This window comes from Enoplosus armatus, chromosome 11 (assembly GCF_043641665.1).
Source record: "Enoplosus armatus isolate fEnoArm2 chromosome 11, fEnoArm2.hap1, whole genome shotgun sequence".
Lineage (NCBI taxonomy): Eukaryota > Metazoa > Chordata > Actinopteri > Centrarchiformes > Enoplosidae > Enoplosus > Enoplosus armatus.
In genome coordinates, this window is record NC_092190.1 from 10558775 (window position 1) to 10576956 (window position 18182).

Sequence of the window (18182 nt, forward strand, 5' to 3'; positions counted from 1 at the left end):
GTAACTGTTAACTGTATGCCGGTCATTTAGTCATGACCGACATACAGTTAACTGCAGTTAGCATGAATCACTAAAATCCGTCCAATTATATCATAATGATATAAATAAAAGCACAACATATCCCTGACCCCACTGCACTCTTGTGTCGTCTAAAGACATGTCAGCAGCGATAGATGTCACTATGTGTCATGTTTTGGGAATGAGCAAAAAGACAACAAGTTCTTAGATATGCTTCATGTTCTAATTAATGACTAATGATTAATGATTATTTCCGTTTTGGTCAGAGTACCATTGCAGGTTGAGACAGATATATATCATTTTCATTCACATCCTTGTGTAAGGCCATCATCATCAATCCTTTCATCGAGGTTTAAAATATCAACATAATGTGTTTTCGGCCAGTTGCACCATTGAGCTGGAGATGAGCCACTGATGGAATATGTGCTTTGGGCCTGGAAAGGTTACATGCTTGTTTTTCCTACAAGGCAATGGAGAAGCTGTCTCTTCCGTGCCACCTGTACATGTGGGAGGTTGAAATGTCGCTGCTTTGTGAGGCGTGTTATTGCTGTGGAGAGCGGGGACCGTCTGCTTGGCCTCTGAATGCTCAAATGACTCCCAGAGAAAAAAAGGGGGGGCATTATTTCAAGCGGCCTACCTCTAATCTTTCTCCCGCTCTAATTAGCTGGCTCAGGCAGGTCATGTGCAGAGCCACTTAACCCAGATAAACAAGCCATGTTAGGATGCCAATCAAGATGAAGAGAGAGACTAGTGCTCCCAGTTGAGTGCAGTAATCACAAACTGGCATGACGTGTTGATTGCTGATGCCCCACTGCTGATGAAGACAGGTTGGAGATAATCACTTCTGGGGTGGCACTTTACAGCTCATGTCTGTATCCTCTGCCGCTACAGTATATGCATACTTTGCTGCTGTTACTGTAAACACCATTGAGATTAGGTTTCAGATCAAATAAACAACTGTAGCTGCGGAGGATTCATCAATCCAGGCAGTCAGCGTCACGGAAACACTCCTTTTTTTTTCTGGCAAACACAAGGTGATGACTGAGGGTAATGGATAGTGAATGCATCAGTGCTAAGCCGAGCTGAAGAGAATTTCTGTCCCCTTCCACTCACTTCATCTCTCCTCTGGTCGTGGCTCCTGGACCCCTGGGATCGATTGTTCAAACATGTCTCCAGGCCGGTAGTGAGCGTGCGGCTACAGGGTTGGAAGTGTGTTATCGTGGGGGAGCTCAGAGCACCAAACCATCAGCCATCATAAGTGCCTGGTCTGGAGGTACATAACACCTGTATCTGAGTGTCTGTGTGCAGAAGCAGGGAGACTGACGCCCTCAAGCCTGCACAGATTCTGCCATTTCCTGTTGTTGTTCTCAGTTTGTGACGGAGAGACCTGCACCCTCATGTTTTCCCGTTGAGTGCTGTGTGAATTCACTGAACTACAGGTGGAGAGTAATGAATGTACTCAATTTTTAAAACCACTATAATCAATATTTCTATATTTTAAAAGCAGCAAATGGCGGTGAAAGGAGTCACTCGCAGTGATGAATCTCCAGCTCCCCTCGGCTTTACAGAGCTTTATAGCGAGTTTCAGCTAATTGTGTAGCTGTCGGGCCCAAAACTTTATTGTTTTAGTTCACTCTCAACGTTCTCATCATGCCATTTCCAGATGCAGCGGGCAGCTGTTTTCAGTGAAAAAGCTCTAAAAACCTACTGTACTCTACCTGCTCAGCACCAAACAGCAGACAGACACAGTTAGCAACTAGCTGGTGAACATAGTGGAGCATTTAGCAGCTAAAGAGACAGATATTATCCTCAGGAGGTGGTGGAAACCAAAAACAGAGCTAAAAGAGGGTGAATATTGGACTTCTATTCGACAGGTGGCTAAAAATATGTCAATATGTCAATGTTGTGTTCACAGCTTGTTTCCACTGCCCCCAAGTGGCCACAAAAATGTGTTCTTGCAGGTTTAAAGGTGGAGTGCTGTAGCTTGATGTTTAATGAGAGGGTTCCTGTGTGTGCACACTTACAGCATCAGCATGGGGCGACTTGATACACATTTCTGCAGACTGTAAAGGATGGTAATGGAGATCCGTCGATCTTTCCACCAACAGTTCAGCATATCTGTCAATATACAGTACATTACTGTTGGTGGAGGTAATACGCTGTAAAAGGTAGCAGTGTGCCAAAAAGGGGAGGAAGAAATAATAGTGCAATGAATGCAGGCTTCAAAGCATCGACTAAAAGGCTTTGCAAGTGCTTTATGAGGAAGTCAATGTTTTATGAGAAATGCAAATTGTAAATGAAACCATGTTTTAAAGGGTAATTCCAGTATTTCTAAACCTGGGCCCTATTTTTTTACGAATGTTGGTGTCTACATTAACGTGAACGGGCTGCAATGGCTGCAATGTAATTCTTGCAGGCAACTACGCCTGTGAAAAGTATGCCCAATAAAAGGGCTTGTTTCTGCCACTGACAAGCCCAGATTGTTATTCTGTGTGTCTGAAATTATCCCTGCAGAGACAGACCTTTTTGTTAAATAGTAAGATGACTTTCCAACGTCTTCTTCCTGCAACAACTCACCTCTTGTGAGATTTCAGAGGGATACTTCTCCTTGAGCGAGACTTCTGTATCTGGCTAAACAAAAAGGATTTACTCTTTAATGTGCACTCTCACACACACACACGCAACATGACAACAGTAGGTGGCAGCAACATGTTTGGCAAAGCTCACTCCAACAGAAGAATGTCTTGTGGGTTTTTAAATGGTGTTGCTTGGTTATGTCTCCTCAGTCCACAGCAGTTACATCCTTTGTTTTGACTCTGTTTCCATAATGTCAAAAGGATTTTTGTTTTAGAAAGGGAAGGAGAAGAACAGCTGATGACTGAGTGGACCATAAAGTCTTGTTATCACCGAGTAAATGAATGGCGTTACCCTAACTGAGAACTACAGTTTCCTCGGAAGCTTTACGAAAAAAAGGATGATATCACAATCCTGTCAATTTAATTCAGTACAATTATTAAACGGAACCATTCTACAGAAAAGTCTGGCTGTGGACATCAGTGCAGTAATGAATTAACTTTGCAGATTTGTTTTGCTTGGCTTTGGTTGAGTTTCTGTCACCTTTGTCCCATCCCAAGGACTGCAGTATCATAAGCCTTTTATAACCAAAGGACTCTCCCATAGTTACCGACTGCAGCAACCATAAACATGGAAAACTAAACTACACCCCAACTTACCCTGAACTTTGTGAACCTTGTGAATGTAGTTCTGAAAATAAATGTCCACTAAGTCCATTCAAGTAGACTTCTATTCTTCTATTATTCTTACTATTGTATCGTAATGACATGGAAAATGTGTTTTTTGCAAGTGATGCAAGAAGGCAGTAAGTTAAAACTTGGAGCTACCTCTTTGAAAATTAGTTTAAGATTGATTTAACAAACTCACTGAACTCTTATAATGTTTACTGAGGCTTTTATATCAGCAAGTTTTGATCAACTGTAATGCTGACAGATGTGAATAAGGTGCCCATCTTTGAGTAGAATATGGACAACCACCAACGACGACCACTGTTTCTGAAATCAGACTATCACTGTTGGTTTGTCTCGACGTGACGTCTCAAGAGGCTCCACGTTTTAGGAGACACATTTCGTTTTTCTACTGCTTTTGTTGTTGTGGCTGTTGAGTTGCACTTGAATTGTTTTTGTTTAGAGCTACAAATACTGTAAATTTCCCCAGGGGACGATAAAGATCTAATGAAGTTAATCGAAACAAAGTAGAACAGAGTAAAATTCAACAGCACCAAACTGCAGCCTCCTAAGTGACCATAACATTGAATCACCACCTCACTGAAACAGTTTAACAAAAACCTGAACATCGTGACCTCCATGAAGGCAGGATTTATTTCAGGGCTGTTGAGTTAGACTGCATCAGTTTTAGCAAGGTGTACCTAATAAACTAATAAAGGTGTCAAAATGTAACATATGGATCAAACTGAAAGATTTCTCTTGTACTTTTTGAATACTATATTTCCAGTGTTGCAAGTTTGACTGTTTATAAGTTGTGGTACATAAACCAGTAAATTTTATTCTATGTTAAGAAAGTATGTTCATACACCAAGAACACCCAAAATCATGTTCTTTTCCTGTTTTCAATGCAATACTACAACATATACAGTAGATTTAACTATACACACAGATTTTTGTTCCACAAATCAAGGAGATTTATAGCAATGAGATTTATGCAAATGAGAATGCACCTGATGCACTTCCCTTGATGTCGTGCTTACTGTGACGAGCGTACTACAATGATTTCTCACATTGCCGATTTCCACCTGCGTCATGTACCTTTGACCACCAAACAAACCGCTTCATGGCTCTATCTTCCTTTCTGGGGACGGATTGCACAGGGCCATCACCTCCTGAGACATTCCAGACACGAGACACTGTTAAATAACTCAGCCTTTAGGCTCACCTTTGGCCTGTCAAAGTCCCTGCAGAGAGAGGGATATAGGGAGGGGGGAGGGAGGAGGACAGGTTGAAGATAGATAATAGATAACAGCGAAGCAGTGACAGGTGAGCTCCTCCTTTGGACTGGGACACTGAGCAGAGAGGAGCTGGTGAGTTTCATTTCAAAACATTACCAAAACAAAGAGCAAAAAAATGTATATAAAGGCCAATTTCAGATTGCTAAAAATATCCAACATCACATACAGCAGTGGTTCCTAACCTTGAGGTCGGAACCCCCACAAGGGGTCGCGAGATTTTATTGCCATTTATTGTTTTATTTTTTCAGACTTTCCTCTAATATTAGCAATCTTTTTTGTAAATTACTGGATAATTGTACCTCTTTAAGCCTCTGAAAACCAAAGCAAAAGTTCACTTTTTTGTGGTCACAAATGGTTATAAAAGGGTCACAAGTAGACATAACTTTGTTTTAAGGGGTCACACAAGCCAAAAGGTTTTGGATCCACTAACATGCAGTATAATCTAAATTCTTCTACTATATAAACACAGATAATGAGTTAATTTGTTGAGGGTGAGCGGTGTTGCTTTTGTTAAATAAGGAAAACTTTTATGACGGTAATATAGTTAACTTGAGGTGTGTTTATAGTATCTCAACTGTCTCGTAATTCTGATACTGAATCTAGTGCAGTGTAATTATGTCATTATGCTCACATCACATGAAAGGCAAGGCTGTGGGTTAGTTCATTTTGACCTGTCTGTTTAAATAAATGTGTTGTTTGGGGTCAGCGTGCAGGCATTACTGTTTCTTTACTGTACTCTTCTAGATCACTGAGTTTTTAAATATTTTTATATACAGTTTATCCAGGAGATTACAATCGTTTCTCTTATTTCTGTTATTTTCTTGAACTGTTGATAAAGATGTATTGTGTCTTTAACACGGGAAGAGCTGTATGACACTAACAGAACATACAGTATCCTACATTAACATGTCAGTCAGTAGGCACACACACATCCTGTACGACCTTCCCGTATGGTGCGAGGATTACAGGGACATTCCTTGCTGTCTTTTAACGGAGAGTCGTCACCACGGTCAGCTGTGCCTGCTGTTAACCATTAACCACAACTCGAGCGCTGACATGGAAGATTAACTTTTCATCTGAAGCTATCAGCACTTCTATGGCTCCTTCAGAGCCGGGGTTATCTGCTATCAAATGACTTGTGACATTATACGTTTAAAGACTGACAGTAGTGACAGGAAAAGGGGGAGAGGACATTTAAAGGTTATTAATAAATTCAATAACTGCAGCTACTCCTTTACTGAAGGGTTGCATTAACAAATTGCACATAGCACTTACTGTATGTCTGTCTCTTTTGTTTATCTTGTATATCACAGCCTCAAAGCATCAAGATGTCAATAGTCTACATCATATATGTCATTATATTTATTTATCACTTGGAAATATTTGGAGATAAAAGTAATGAGCCCAAGGACCACATCTCATAAAAGGACATAAAAAAATATAATTTGTGTATATGTAACCCTCTCCTCCGTGGTAGGACATGGCCGGGAACAAGCCGAGGGTGATTTCTCTGACCAAGAGGCCGGGTCATACATTTGGCTTCTACTTGAGGGTGGAGCACAGTGAGGAGGGTCACCTGATCCGCTGCCTGGAAATGGGAGGTCCAGCCGAACTGGCCGGCATGAAAGATGGAGATCGTATCCTGCGGGTCAGCGGAACATTTGTTGATGGACTGTCCCATTCAGAGGTAAGTGGGATGTGAAATTACTTCAGTGCATTAATTAAATCAATAATAACTCCCAGACTGATATGGAGCCCCGGACATGACAACATGTGGTAAAAGGTTATCTGACAAGTCAAAAATATAACTGAAAACATCAATAAATAATAATTTTAGTTAAATAATCAATGTAATGGAGTGTAACAGGAAACATAACGCTTTGCAGTTCTCTTTTAACCTCCTATTAATTGGTAAAAAAGCAAAAAGCTGTTTGTTTGTACCAATCAGTTGATAAAATAAATGAAATTAAAATAATACATTTTCAGGTCTTGGCACACATTTCATCATTAATCTATTCCATATTTTCTCCTCACCCAATTTTAAATTTCCTACTGCTTATATGATAATGAGATTTAGCAGGTAACAAAGATAGCAAACTAACACTACTTAGACCTTTTTAGTTTAGTATATTTGACAGTATGAGAAGAGACATTAACTCTACAACATGTCACAGATTACACAAATAGTCCAAGACTTATTTCCATTGTGGTCCATGATGAAGACAAAAGATATGCACTTGAAGACGAAGATGATGTTATGAAGACAGACGCCTCTGTGAACTTCCAAGTAGCGTTAGCATTACCTTGCTGTTGCTAAGATTTTTAAGCTACAGTTACAAGAGCAGTGAGGAAAATTGGAAATGTTGCTAGTTGAGAATACTACTAGAAGAGTAAAATAAAGTTTTATTTAATTATCAACTAATTGGTGGTTAAAGAAAAAGCAAAAAGCTTTACATTTCTATTTACACTTACAACAGAATACATGATACATGCTTGGTGTTTCATGCATTTTTGACTTGTCTGCCAGTTTCGGGGCTCCATAGACTGATGGCATTATGCTGTGACTTTGTATGTGTTCCCTTGGGACAGGTGGTAGATATGGTGAGAAACAGTGGAGCATCAGTCACGTTCCACATCATGGACGAAGCTTCCTACAAGCAAGCCAAAGCACAAGGAGTGAACCTGGCCGATCCTCAGAGCGCGCCAGTTACCAATGGTGTGGCCAAACAGGCTCTAAAACCAAAACTCAGCTACCTGGTTAAGTCCAGCTTAGGCTTTGGGTTTTCTCTTCGCTCAGTCAAAGGTGAGCTGGGGATGCTGGGGTAGTGAATCACAATTTAGGAAGACAAAAAGAGATCCTTTAAAAAGGACAAATAACGACATAGAAATAAACCTGTTTAATTCATCTGCCTACGTGGGTGGAACTGGATCATAAAATCCTGCTGAGATTTTGTAACTTTAGAGTCACTTTCTAATAATCCATTATGAAGGGTTTATAGGTTGAAACAAATGGCTCTATTAATGGTTAAAAACATTTTCCAGTATTATAGATCAGTATCAAGTCATTAATAAGAGCAACTTTTGGGCTTGTCAGTTTTTGAAGTCTCACATTGGTTATTTATATCCTCCTCCAGAATGACACTTTCTTTGTCTTACTGCATTTAGGTCAGTTTTTGCTGACCTCCTGTGGTTTAACTTCTAACCTTGCTGCAGTGATGCACAGGTGTACTCCAGGGCCCAGTGGCATCACTATTGGGTGTGGTTACAGGTGCAACAGAGCACACTTCTGATTACACCCAGCCAAACCCGTGGCTTGAAACTTTCAACCGGAGAGCAGTAAAACTCTACAGCCTGGTGTTAAATTACTCTTTAACTCCAACTTAACACTTACAAGACATGGCTTATTAGAAAGTGATAAAACAACAATAATTAAAGTAAATGTTACTATTTAGTTAAAAGAGTACTCCAACAATTTAGAATTGTACTCCTAAAAACGTCGACCTCTCGATGGACAGTTTTTTGGTCTTATTTAAGTATCAAAATCAATGCAGCAGATACAGAGATATATTCTGTATTTATTCCACCTATTCTTCTTTCTGGTCAAAACCTGGTGCCCACATCACCAACAATGCAAGTCAACATAACACACGACTCTCCAGTTCAGTCGGAGAGTCGTGTGTTATGCTAGTAGTGGCTAATGTAGCCTCGAGCAGAGATGAGGAGCGAGCTGCAGAGGTCTGGTAAACTCACTTCTCTCTAACTCCACACCCCCAGATTTTTTTCTTTTTCATTTTCAAACCTGTCACTTGACTCAAGTGACATTACTCGAGGCAATTTTATCTCTGATTTTGCTCAGCTCCATCTGGAGCCACAAAAGGCTTTAAACAACTTTTTCCACATATGCAGTAGTACTCCCCAAGACCTGTAAACAGGCTTTGATGTGTAAAATTGATGGAGTTTGCCTTTAAAAAAGGTATTTTGGTTCAGTTGCTCTGCAGCTCTTTTCCAAAAAGTCGGAGGTCAGACAGTCCGTTTGAGCAAAGTGAAAGCAAAAGCAAGTGCCATATTGGAGGAGGATGAAAACCAGGCGAAGGGATTTGCATAACCTGGTCTCCAAAAGATATTCTTATTAATGGCTTAATCTATTAAGTATTAGTAGATGCTTTATTAATGCTGCCTTATTATAAAGTGGTACTATTTTTGTCAGACCGTACAGAACTGTCTCCGTAACCTGAAATCTCTGTATGTTTGAATATTTTAGCTTTCTTCATATCTTCTATAACATCCTTTCTAGGTGAGCAGGGTTTGTTCATGACAGAGGTGATCCCGGGAAGTGTGGCCGACAGGGCGGGGATCAAAGTCCACGACCGGCTGCTGGAGGTCAACGGGGAGAGCGTAGAAGGCTCCACACACGAACAAGTAGTGGACAAGATCAAGCTGGCTGGCAGCAGCATAATGTTCCTGTTGGTTGACGAGGAAACAGACAGGTACTACCAGAACAAGCATATGAAGATAGGAGCATGGTTAGCCACAGCCAAGTATCTCCCACACAAGCCACGCACCATCGACATGACCAAGGAATCTGATGGCTATGGCTTCCTGCTCAGGGAGGAGCCCAACCAAACAGGCAAGGCCATAATAAATATGCTAATATTACAGATAACTGCTTTTTTAACAAGTGTGTGACAGTGTGCTCATTAAATCCATGCAGGCCACTTTATAAAGGACATAGACAGAGGCAGCCCAGCAGAAAGAGCAGGTCTGAAGGAAATGGACAGACTAGTGGCTGTGGATGGCAAGGAGGTGGATGGCTGCAGCCATGAGCAGGTGGCAGACAAGATAAGGCAGAGTGGCAACAAATGCTGCCTCCTAGTGGTGGACAAAGACACGGATCAAATGTATAAGCAGGTGAGTCAAGGTGCCGCTGACAAACTTTGATATAGACTGCAGACAATCTGTATAACGCCATTGCTGTGTCCCTCAGGCGAAAGTATCTCCTATGCTTTTCTGGGACGAGATGAAGGATTCCAACTCACCGCCCAGTTACACAGAGGCCATCAATTTACCTGCTCCTGTGCGACCATCCACACCTGTTCAGAAAAGAGAGGAGGAACTCAAGCCTAAGCTGTGTAAAATGGAGAAGACCTCAGTTGGCTATGGTTTTCACCTGAACGGCATCCAGGGGGTGTCTGGACAGTACATCAAGGAGGTAAGAATTACAGGAATGGCAGCCATTTAATCATTACCATTTGAAATCAAAGTGGTAAGACACACTTTGTTTCAGGTGGTGAAGGGTGGAGCAGCTGATAGGGCGGGCCTGGAGGATGACGACATCGTGGTGGAGGTGAACGGAGTAAATGTGGAGCAGAGCAGCCACGAGGAGGTGGTGGCAATGATCCGCAGCAGTGGCAGCTCTCTGGAGATGCTGGTGGCTAAAAAGAGCGTCTACGACCAACTCAAAGCTAAAGGAGTGACTGTCACACGCCTGCTCCTCAGGGAAACATCTTATGTTCAGGTCCACAGTGCCAACACTCCAGAGGCCAGCAAGGAGGAGAGACGTGAGGAGGAAGCCAGACCTGAATCCCCCACTGAAGCAGCAAGAGAGAGGGTGAGTGGCACTTTATAAATGTTCACAGGTGACATTTTCGTTAGCGGCGTGGCTATAGGGATATTGGTTTGTCGGTCAGCCCAGACTGAAATATCACAAGAACCAATTTGTACAAACATTCCCCAAATGATGAATCCTAATGACGATGGTGACCCCCTGACTTTTCCCTCTAGCGCCACCAGGAGGACATTGGCACAACATTTTGTACAGATATTAATGGTTCCCCAGCAGTGTGTCCTGCTGACTTTGGTGACCCCCTGACATTTGTCGTACTGCATTAAAAAAAAAAAAGTTGTCTAAAATAATTGTGATTTTATTTTCTATCTCTTCTAGACCTCATCTACGTCATCATCTTCATCTCAAGACAGTATCGATGAGAGACTCTGAGAATCCACTGAAAGCATCCGTTTTCCCAATTTGGCCTTTGTCAATCTAATGTTGATCCATCGTTTTGTTAAACAATCAGCTCTAAGGGCTTCACACCTCCAATTAATATCACGAGACAAAGAGTTGAAGGAAAAAGCAGAATAAGGACACTAGAGACTTTTGAAATTCACTGTCTCTCAACCTCAATCATAGCAGTATAGTTGCATGTATAAAACATAACATGTTCCTGAATACTTTTGTCTTTCTTTGATGCAAACAGTAGATCTACTTATAGATGAGTCTGTGCAATGATCTGAGTAATATCTTTCCTAAACCTGAGATTACCAATGTTACCAAGATAACTACAGCCTACAGAACTTAAGCTAACGCTATTAATGTTGCCAGTAAACTGTGGCCAGTAAACTGTGGCCTTTCATGTACTTTATTCTCTATGCAAAGATTGCTGCCGTTATTTAATGTTCTAAAAACCTTAACTTTATTGTTCCCATTTCTAAATAAAAGTAAATAAATGAACATTTCCATGAACACAAATAAATGAACACATACTATCTGAATTAAACTTCCTTTATGGGTATTTGTGTTTGTTCCCAATTAAATTACAGCCACTTTAGGATGGAGTTCATGAGTGACATCTTGATCGTTCCTTCATTTAGTCCATTCACACCTCAGTGGTGTGTGGGGAAGGGTGAAGAAGGGACGTGCTGTGAACAGTACAGCTCCAGTGTGTTCAGACAAAAGAAAGATCATTTTGGCCAAAATAATGAAAATTTAAGAGCACACAGAACAAAGTATTTGCATTTGCAGGTAAAATTTAATTCCTAATAGTAATGTTTGTTCTGTAAATACTTAAATTCAAGAGAATCCACTTCAAAGTTGTTTCCTCATGTGCTCCAATAGTTCCCCATCACCTGCATCCAACAATCAGCCATTCCTGATTCAGGAATACGTAGTCCAGATAATTATGTCCTATATAAAAAACACCCCGCTATCTCTTGATTCAAAGTCACCTCGGGGTCAGGAGTCACATCCAGATGGGAAGAGGTGTAGGGAATCAGAGGGTCATGTGTTTCTCTGGTGCCTGCTTATGGGCGAGATAAAGGAAGAGGATGCTGGACAGGGCGCTGACCAGGAAGATGACGTCAAACCAACGGTGGTAGAAGTTGAACTGCAGCTCTCCCAGAACCTCTGACACAATGGAGCGATACTCCAGCGGCATGCTCATACGCATCAGCAGTACGGATGATACAAAGTACATCCCCTGGTGGAGTGAGACAAACGGAGAGAGAAAGGTCTAGTTTGTCTGTTGTTTGGAGGCTGTGCTCTGCGTTACAAGACAACTATAAAGCAACACACTCACCATGATCTGAGCAAGGACGAGCACAATGACATTGGAGGACTTGATGCTTGATATTGCATAGAAGAACTAAAAAACGAAGAAGCATTAAATCTTAAATAGACGTACCATTAAAAAAAACATCTCACAGATTTATTAACCTCAATATTTGTAGTCATTTCAACATGTATGATGTGATAGTTTTACCTTAGTGAGGGTGATGAGTAAGCCACGAATGGATGTAACGATTATTATTCCCACCAAGATGAAAGAGATGTGCTGGGACCAAAACTTTACCTGCGACGGGGAGAAAGACAAACAAAACAACATGAAAAGCAAAGAAATGAAATTACAGTAGGGACAGAGGATGACAACTTTCAATCTGCCGTCATCATTTATTCATTTAAATTTCAGCGTAATGCCGTGCTCTATTATTGAGAGCTGTGAGAACAAATAATTGTCTACGTGGGAAAAGATTGAAAGCCATCATGACGGGTTCACTGCAGAGAAAACCGGCAGAGAGATGATGATGAGCCGGTAATTATCTTTACAGGAGGCCATGCAGTACGACATGTGACTATTTCTGCAGGTGTGTGTGTGTGTGTGTGTGTGTGTGTGTGTGTGTGTGTCTTACATCAAACTGGATGCCCAAGTAGTTCACTGTAATTTCAATACCCCTCGTCACTGGATCCGTCTTTCCAACTCGATCAAACACAATGTTTATGGTGGCCTATAATAGACAGAAGAGGGATTTTTAAAAATAATTCAAAGTACCTTTTTAACGACATCCTAAACAACAAAAAAAACAAAACAAAATGTGATTATGTAACTGGACTGTAGCACTCAGAGTATATATAGTGAGTGTGAGAAAAAGACACAATGACAGAATATAATTGCATTAATGTTCTCACCATGAAGATTTTCCAAACACAATAGATGGAAAAGAAGTAGCCGAGGAAGTTGAAGTATTTCCCCTGGAATGTCCTTGAGTACTCAATTCTCTCCTAAAGATAAGGAGAGGTGGTTAGCAAATCATTTATCGTACACGGTGTAAAGATAAATGTGTGTGTCTATAACAGCAGTCAGTGGAATAGCTTAGTGGTTCTCTAGTCCACGTGTCAGAGACTTAAAAATTAAACCATGGGTATAAATGATATGGGTGGCTGCAAATTACTTTTTCTATCTGATCTGTATGAACCATGTGATTAGCCAACAGCAGACCTAACAGCATGCTATCAAACATTCATTTCACTTTATATATTTACTTTCTTTTATTAGATCCTGTGATGTAATACTGCATGTGATGATATGTAGTGGAAATAAACCAGGTTCAAATTACAGTAGGGGACGTTCTGTATATAAAACTTTATATGTTTCATATTACAGATGTTTAAGTTTAGGCATACGCATGGAAAATGCTGTGTTTAGGTATTAGGTTAGAAAGCCCTAAGTTTAAGTATGTTTGGTGTGGTTGAATAATAATCAATATTATCAATATTACCATTCAATCAGTCTGTGCTATGTGAAATGATTAAGAATAAAGTCTGCAGCTCTACAGAGCTTTTTCTCCTTTTTTAGCTAACTGTTTTGGTTTTATAGCACAATAACTGTAAGGTTGAATCTTAGCCACTCTAATCAACACCTGTAGGAAGTCATTTTGACGTGCGCTACCCAGACCCAGATATTGGAGGAGACCAAACCAGAGCTAAAAGTCAAGTAAATACAGGAGCACTACTCCAATGAAACATTATTATTTCTTTGTGTGTTATGATTGTGATGATGCTAAATGTTTTGCTAACACCATAGCCATAATAACTTTAGAAATAGGTGTGAATCGAAAGGCAGCTAGGGTAAGGATCTGGAGAAATTGCTACACATCACCTCTGTGGAGTTATGTGCACACATGTCAGTTATGCCCCTTTACTCCCAAGACATATAAAACAATTAAGTACGCTTAAACCTGTAATAACGGATTCCTTTGGCCACTTGGGGGCAGCGGAAACAAGTTTGAACACAACATTGATATATCATCACCTTTTACTTGAGTTAAGTTGATATGGTGAACATGTTAGCAAACAGTTGCTTATCAACACTTCCATCCATCCTTCTGCATGCATCATCTATAGCATGTTTGTGTGTGTGCACGTGTGTGTGTGTGCATGCACATGTATTAACCTTAGTGGCTTGCAGGTCCACAGTCTCAAGAAAGAGTTGTCGACTCAGCTCCTCTAGAGCATCGACCTCCTGCTGGATCAGAGAGAGGTCTGGAGGGAAGAAGTCAAGGCTGACATCTACTACAAATACTGCAGACAATTAGTGCACAATTATCTGGTAAGAGCTAAAAATTAAGTCTTTTTGTCATCATATTCAATATAAGTATAAAGGATACTTTCACTGCCTGTTTGTGTGGAGGTAACACTCTTGATCATGCCCCAGAATCCTGTCTGTTTGTTCTGGTCTTCCCCACGCTGGTACATCTGCCTCCGTGTCATGGCAATTCTACACACACAGAAGAAATTGTAGTGGCACAATAATTAGTTTTATTCATTTCATAAAAAAGAAAATAAATACTTGTTTTTTTACTCACCGTTTCTTCTTGCTAACAATCATGTCCATAGTCTGGAGCAGCCGCCTCTCCAGAGCAAGGATGTCACTGTCTGTTACATTTCTGTGAAAACAGCAAAGCAGGAAGCATTAAAGCAACGGCAGCATGTGTCGTGCAAACAGGGATGTTATTCAGGATAGCAATATCTGATGCATAAGCAGATATACAGGCAGATTAACAGGCTGAGTGATACGAGCTTACCTGAGGAAATAGGACATGTACGTGTAGGGACAGTTGACCGCACCAAACCCGGACAACAGAGCCATGAGTGTGACTCCGATCACACCAACACGACTGATTAGCTGCTCAATGGACAGAATGCCTAAAAAAAAAGAAAAGAAGACAACAGACTGAAAACAGCGACACCATTGTTTCACCGGCCTTTCAACACTCTCTGCAGATAAAGGACTCTCAAATTTTAAGAAAAAAAAAGTATCCACATTCATAAACAAGTCATAAAAGGTGCCCACCACTCACCATGTTTTGGACTCAGGATGGGGAATGGGTCTCCCAACTTCCAGAAGAAATACATGAAGGTAAACCACACCATACAAGCAAACAGAAGCCTCTGTCTCTGCACTGCACAGACATAAAGAATACAGCTTTCTGTGACATAATGTGTGAAGTAACATCTGTCAAACAGCATTGTTAATTTTGAGTATTGAGTATTTTATTTGTAATACTCAGCTAATCAGCTATACTTACACAGTCGTATGTTGCTGACAACAAAGTAACCAATGTAGAAAGGCACCACAAAGATTAGAACCAGCAGTATCACATACAGATTCAGCTTCCAGTGGAAATACCTGGAACTGTGGCAAAGACATGAGGGTTAACATTCTTAGTCTGCAATGGGGAGCAATAAAACACAGTTATATTCCACAGAAAATGTACTTACCTAGTACTTAAGGCACCCAGAATCTCAAAGATGATGAGCTCAAACATGGTACATGAAAAAGCAAATGTGACGGAGAAAACCACCTGGACAACGTACTGTCGCACCTGTCAACAAGCACAAAACAGTTGAGGCTGTTAGCACAGAGGACTCGTGTTTTTCTCATTGGAATCATCATTATGCCTGGGCCAGTAATCAACACATCAATTCAACGGTTATTTATAAATAAATGTTTGCAATAACACTGTACCTCATAATCTTTAAACAGCTGCCGCATAAAGAATAACCAGCCAAATCCAAAGAACAGCACCTGTGTTGGATTAAATGGGAATAATTTTGAGGAAGGAGAGAAGGGAAAGTTTCATCAAGCTGACAAATTTGAGTAAACTGGGGAAAGATCTAGAGCTTTTGCATTAGATTTTATCTCAAATCTCAAATCTTTGAATTAAGACCCACAGTTTCTTTCACGACAGGCATTTTTCATGGAGGACATTTTGACATGTCACAATAGGAAAAGCACAGGTGTAAACAATAAAATGAATGATTGAATTCCATTTGGCTGCTTCAGTTTCAGGGCCCCTGTATTGTGCATGCTGGCTCACTTTCCCACTGTCACGGCTCACTGGGACACTTAAATAGAACAGAGCCATCGTAAATGTTATTATTGACAACTGTGCATTTCCTACGATGACAGGTTAAAATGTCTGCTGTGAAAAAAAGCCTATTGGTTAGACTAATTTCTCAATGCTGAGATCACTTTTTCAAAAATCCTCATACACAGTTCTCTTTACCAGCTTGCAGCAACTTCCAAAATACACTAATGCAACCAAAGCACTACTACTACCATTAGAAAATGATATCTGTCTCCCAACAAGGATACTTTGTCACTTATAACACAATAACCTAAAAAAGCACTGACAACAAGTAGTGTTACCAGATGTATCACCATTGTCTTTGAATTGTTTTTTGCATAATTCAACATTACATTATAAAACAATAATGATAAAATACAATAATTTCCGTCTATTTATTTACGTTTGGAACAAAATATAATCGAAAATGGCTGTCTAATTTAATTTTGAGTTATGTTAGATTTAAGCTTAAATGTAATAATTTCATTTATAAAATTGTAAAATGTAAATGTGTGCAAAATTAACTGTGCGTGAGTGTTGCTGGTGGTTGGTTTGACCTCAGTATTGACAAATGGGTGTAATCAACTGTAAAAACGGTGACATTTTGACTCTTTTCAAGACGTCTTCAGCCCTTTCAACTTAAAAGACATTACAACTTCTAACGTACAGGACTCACAAGAACAAGAGTGCTGTAGTTCAAGATAATCACAGACCTAACGTTGCGTCGTTAACATTTAACAAAACGTTAGCTTACAACATGCGCTGGATATCCTTGTTCAGTGAAAGAAATACACGTTACAAGTTGTTAACTTTACCAACTCATTACCTGTGAGGTGAACATGATGACTGAGTCCACCAGAAACGACATGATGATGTCTGTAAAACAGCCTTTAGTCCGCAAAATATCTGACTGTACAGGGGCAGCAGGGCCGAGGACAGTTTCAATTCATGCTGATATGAAGACACAATCAGGCTTGAACCGTTCAAAATGTTTGTTATGTTGCTAATAAGCCCATTTTAGGAGCATTTGTTGTTCAGCTGTCAACTTCCAACAGTTTCCCATGTAGGTACGTCACCAAGATGAGCCCGACAAACACACTTCCGTCGCAAAACTGTGACGTATCACCAAAGACCCTGAAAAGTTAATCACAAGATTAATAGATTTCATAATACTTTAAAACATTTCTGAATAGATTTTAGATGATAAATGATGAGTTTGGTTTCTTTATTTAACGCTGTGAGGATTTTTGCGGGATCGCATTGTAGTTACCATGTTTGCCTGCAGAGGGCGACAAAACTGCTGTTGCTGCTGCTGCTGCTGATGATGAACACGACCAAGTGCTAAACCCACAATTTATCATTACTTCATCTAGACATTGAGCACTATCTATTTTTTTTTAATAATCTGTGTTCATGCCTATGACAGATTTCTAGTTCGGGACAATTATGATAAAGTTGAAAATTAAAGTTACAAGGCTTAGTACTTCTAATGAGCTATTTTCTCCTGTGATAGCCTATTTCTTTCACCATATTCTGCAACATAAGTCTAAATTTGACCTGAAGCCATTTAGCCACAAGGGAAGCGTAAGTAGAAATAGGAGACAAACATTTACACTGAAATCTCCACCTGTCCCACAGAGCAATGCAAACTAAGTGCCACTAGAGGGTGCTGTGAGTCCAACACTGGGCCGTGGCTTTGCCTGCACTCAGAACTCCATCACATCCAGTAAACTCAAGTGTGGAGCTGCCGCTGGCTGGTGTTCATTGTGCTGGTGGTGCGCGGAATAGAAAACACTCGGATGAGTAAAAATAGTTTCTCGCTCGTTCTGGAGTGATGTTACAAAAGACTGCTGGGTCGTAAGGACGAGCAAGATGTTGCAGAGGTAGAACATTTTCAACTGCTGGCTTTTACCTTTTGCATGAGGACAAGTAGAGGTGAGTGTCTCAGGCTCATAGGTGTATGATTTGTATGACACAGGGAATTGAAAACATATGACTATGTGTAATTCAGTTATCTTGATTAACTACAGAATATCTCATTTAATCAAAAACTGTGGAGGAACTTTTATATAATTGGCTACAATAGGTTTGTATTTATTCATGAAGTGCATTGCAAGTTGTTGTATTAGATTAAATTCAGTGATTTTAGCTTAGTCAGTGATGT

The 18182-nt window shown here is 40.3% G+C and overlaps 2 protein-coding genes across 2 annotated transcripts; one reads left to right on the plus strand and one right to left on the minus strand.

The window, feature by feature from the left end:
- Positions 1 to 6038: 6038 nt before the first annotated feature.
- Positions 6039 to 10553, plus strand: pdzk1 (PDZ domain containing 1). The gene is made up of 7 exons (XM_070915165.1): positions 6039 to 6245; positions 7148 to 7361; positions 8853 to 9185; positions 9270 to 9466; positions 9543 to 9767; positions 9843 to 10166; positions 10500 to 10553. The coding sequence occupies exons 1-7, from the start codon at positions 6039 to 6041 to the stop codon at positions 10551 to 10553; spliced, it is 1554 nt and encodes a 517-aa protein (XP_070771266.1).
- Positions 10554 to 11103: 550 nt separating this feature from the next.
- LOC139292384 (Golgi pH regulator) lies at positions 11104 to 16951 on the minus strand. The gene is made up of 14 exons (XM_070914712.1): positions 16845 to 16951; positions 15637 to 15696; positions 15390 to 15493; positions 15197 to 15303; positions 14969 to 15070; positions 14693 to 14813; positions 14474 to 14554; positions 14276 to 14385; positions 14062 to 14150; positions 12798 to 12890; positions 12521 to 12616; positions 12094 to 12183; positions 11911 to 11976; positions 11104 to 11811 (listed from the first exon to the last, which is right to left on the minus strand). The coding sequence occupies exons 1-14, from the start codon at positions 16884 to 16886 to the stop codon at positions 11605 to 11607; spliced, it is 1368 nt and encodes a 455-aa protein (XP_070770813.1). The 5' UTR covers positions 16887 to 16951; the 3' UTR covers positions 11104 to 11604.
- Positions 16952 to 18182: the final 1231 nt, after the last annotated feature.

Excerpts from the sequence above, each read along its gene's own strand:
- LOC139292384 (XM_070914712.1), bottom strand. The coding sequence starts at position 16,886 with ATGTCGTTTCTGGTGGACTCAGTCATCATGTTCACCTCACAG. Across the intron at positions 15,071-15,196 it reads TGTCAGCAACATACGACTGT|TGCAGAGACAGAGGCTTCTG; the intron begins GTAAGTATAGCT and ends ATGTCTGTGCAG. Across the intron at positions 11,812-11,910 it reads TCGTCCTTGCTCAGATCATG|GGGATGTACTTTGTATCATC; the intron begins GTGAGTGTGTTG and ends TCACTCCACCAG.
- pdzk1 (XM_070915165.1), top strand. The coding sequence starts at position 6,039 with ATGGCCGGGAACAAGCCGAGGGTGATTTCTCTGACCAAGAGGCCGGGT. Across the intron at positions 6,246-7,147 it reads ATGGACTGTCCCATTCAGAG|GTGGTAGATATGGTGAGAAA; the intron begins GTAAGTGGGATG and ends CCCTTGGGACAG. Across the intron at positions 9,467-9,542 it reads CGGATCAAATGTATAAGCAG|GCGAAAGTATCTCCTATGCT; the intron begins GTGAGTCAAGGT and ends TGTGTCCCTCAG.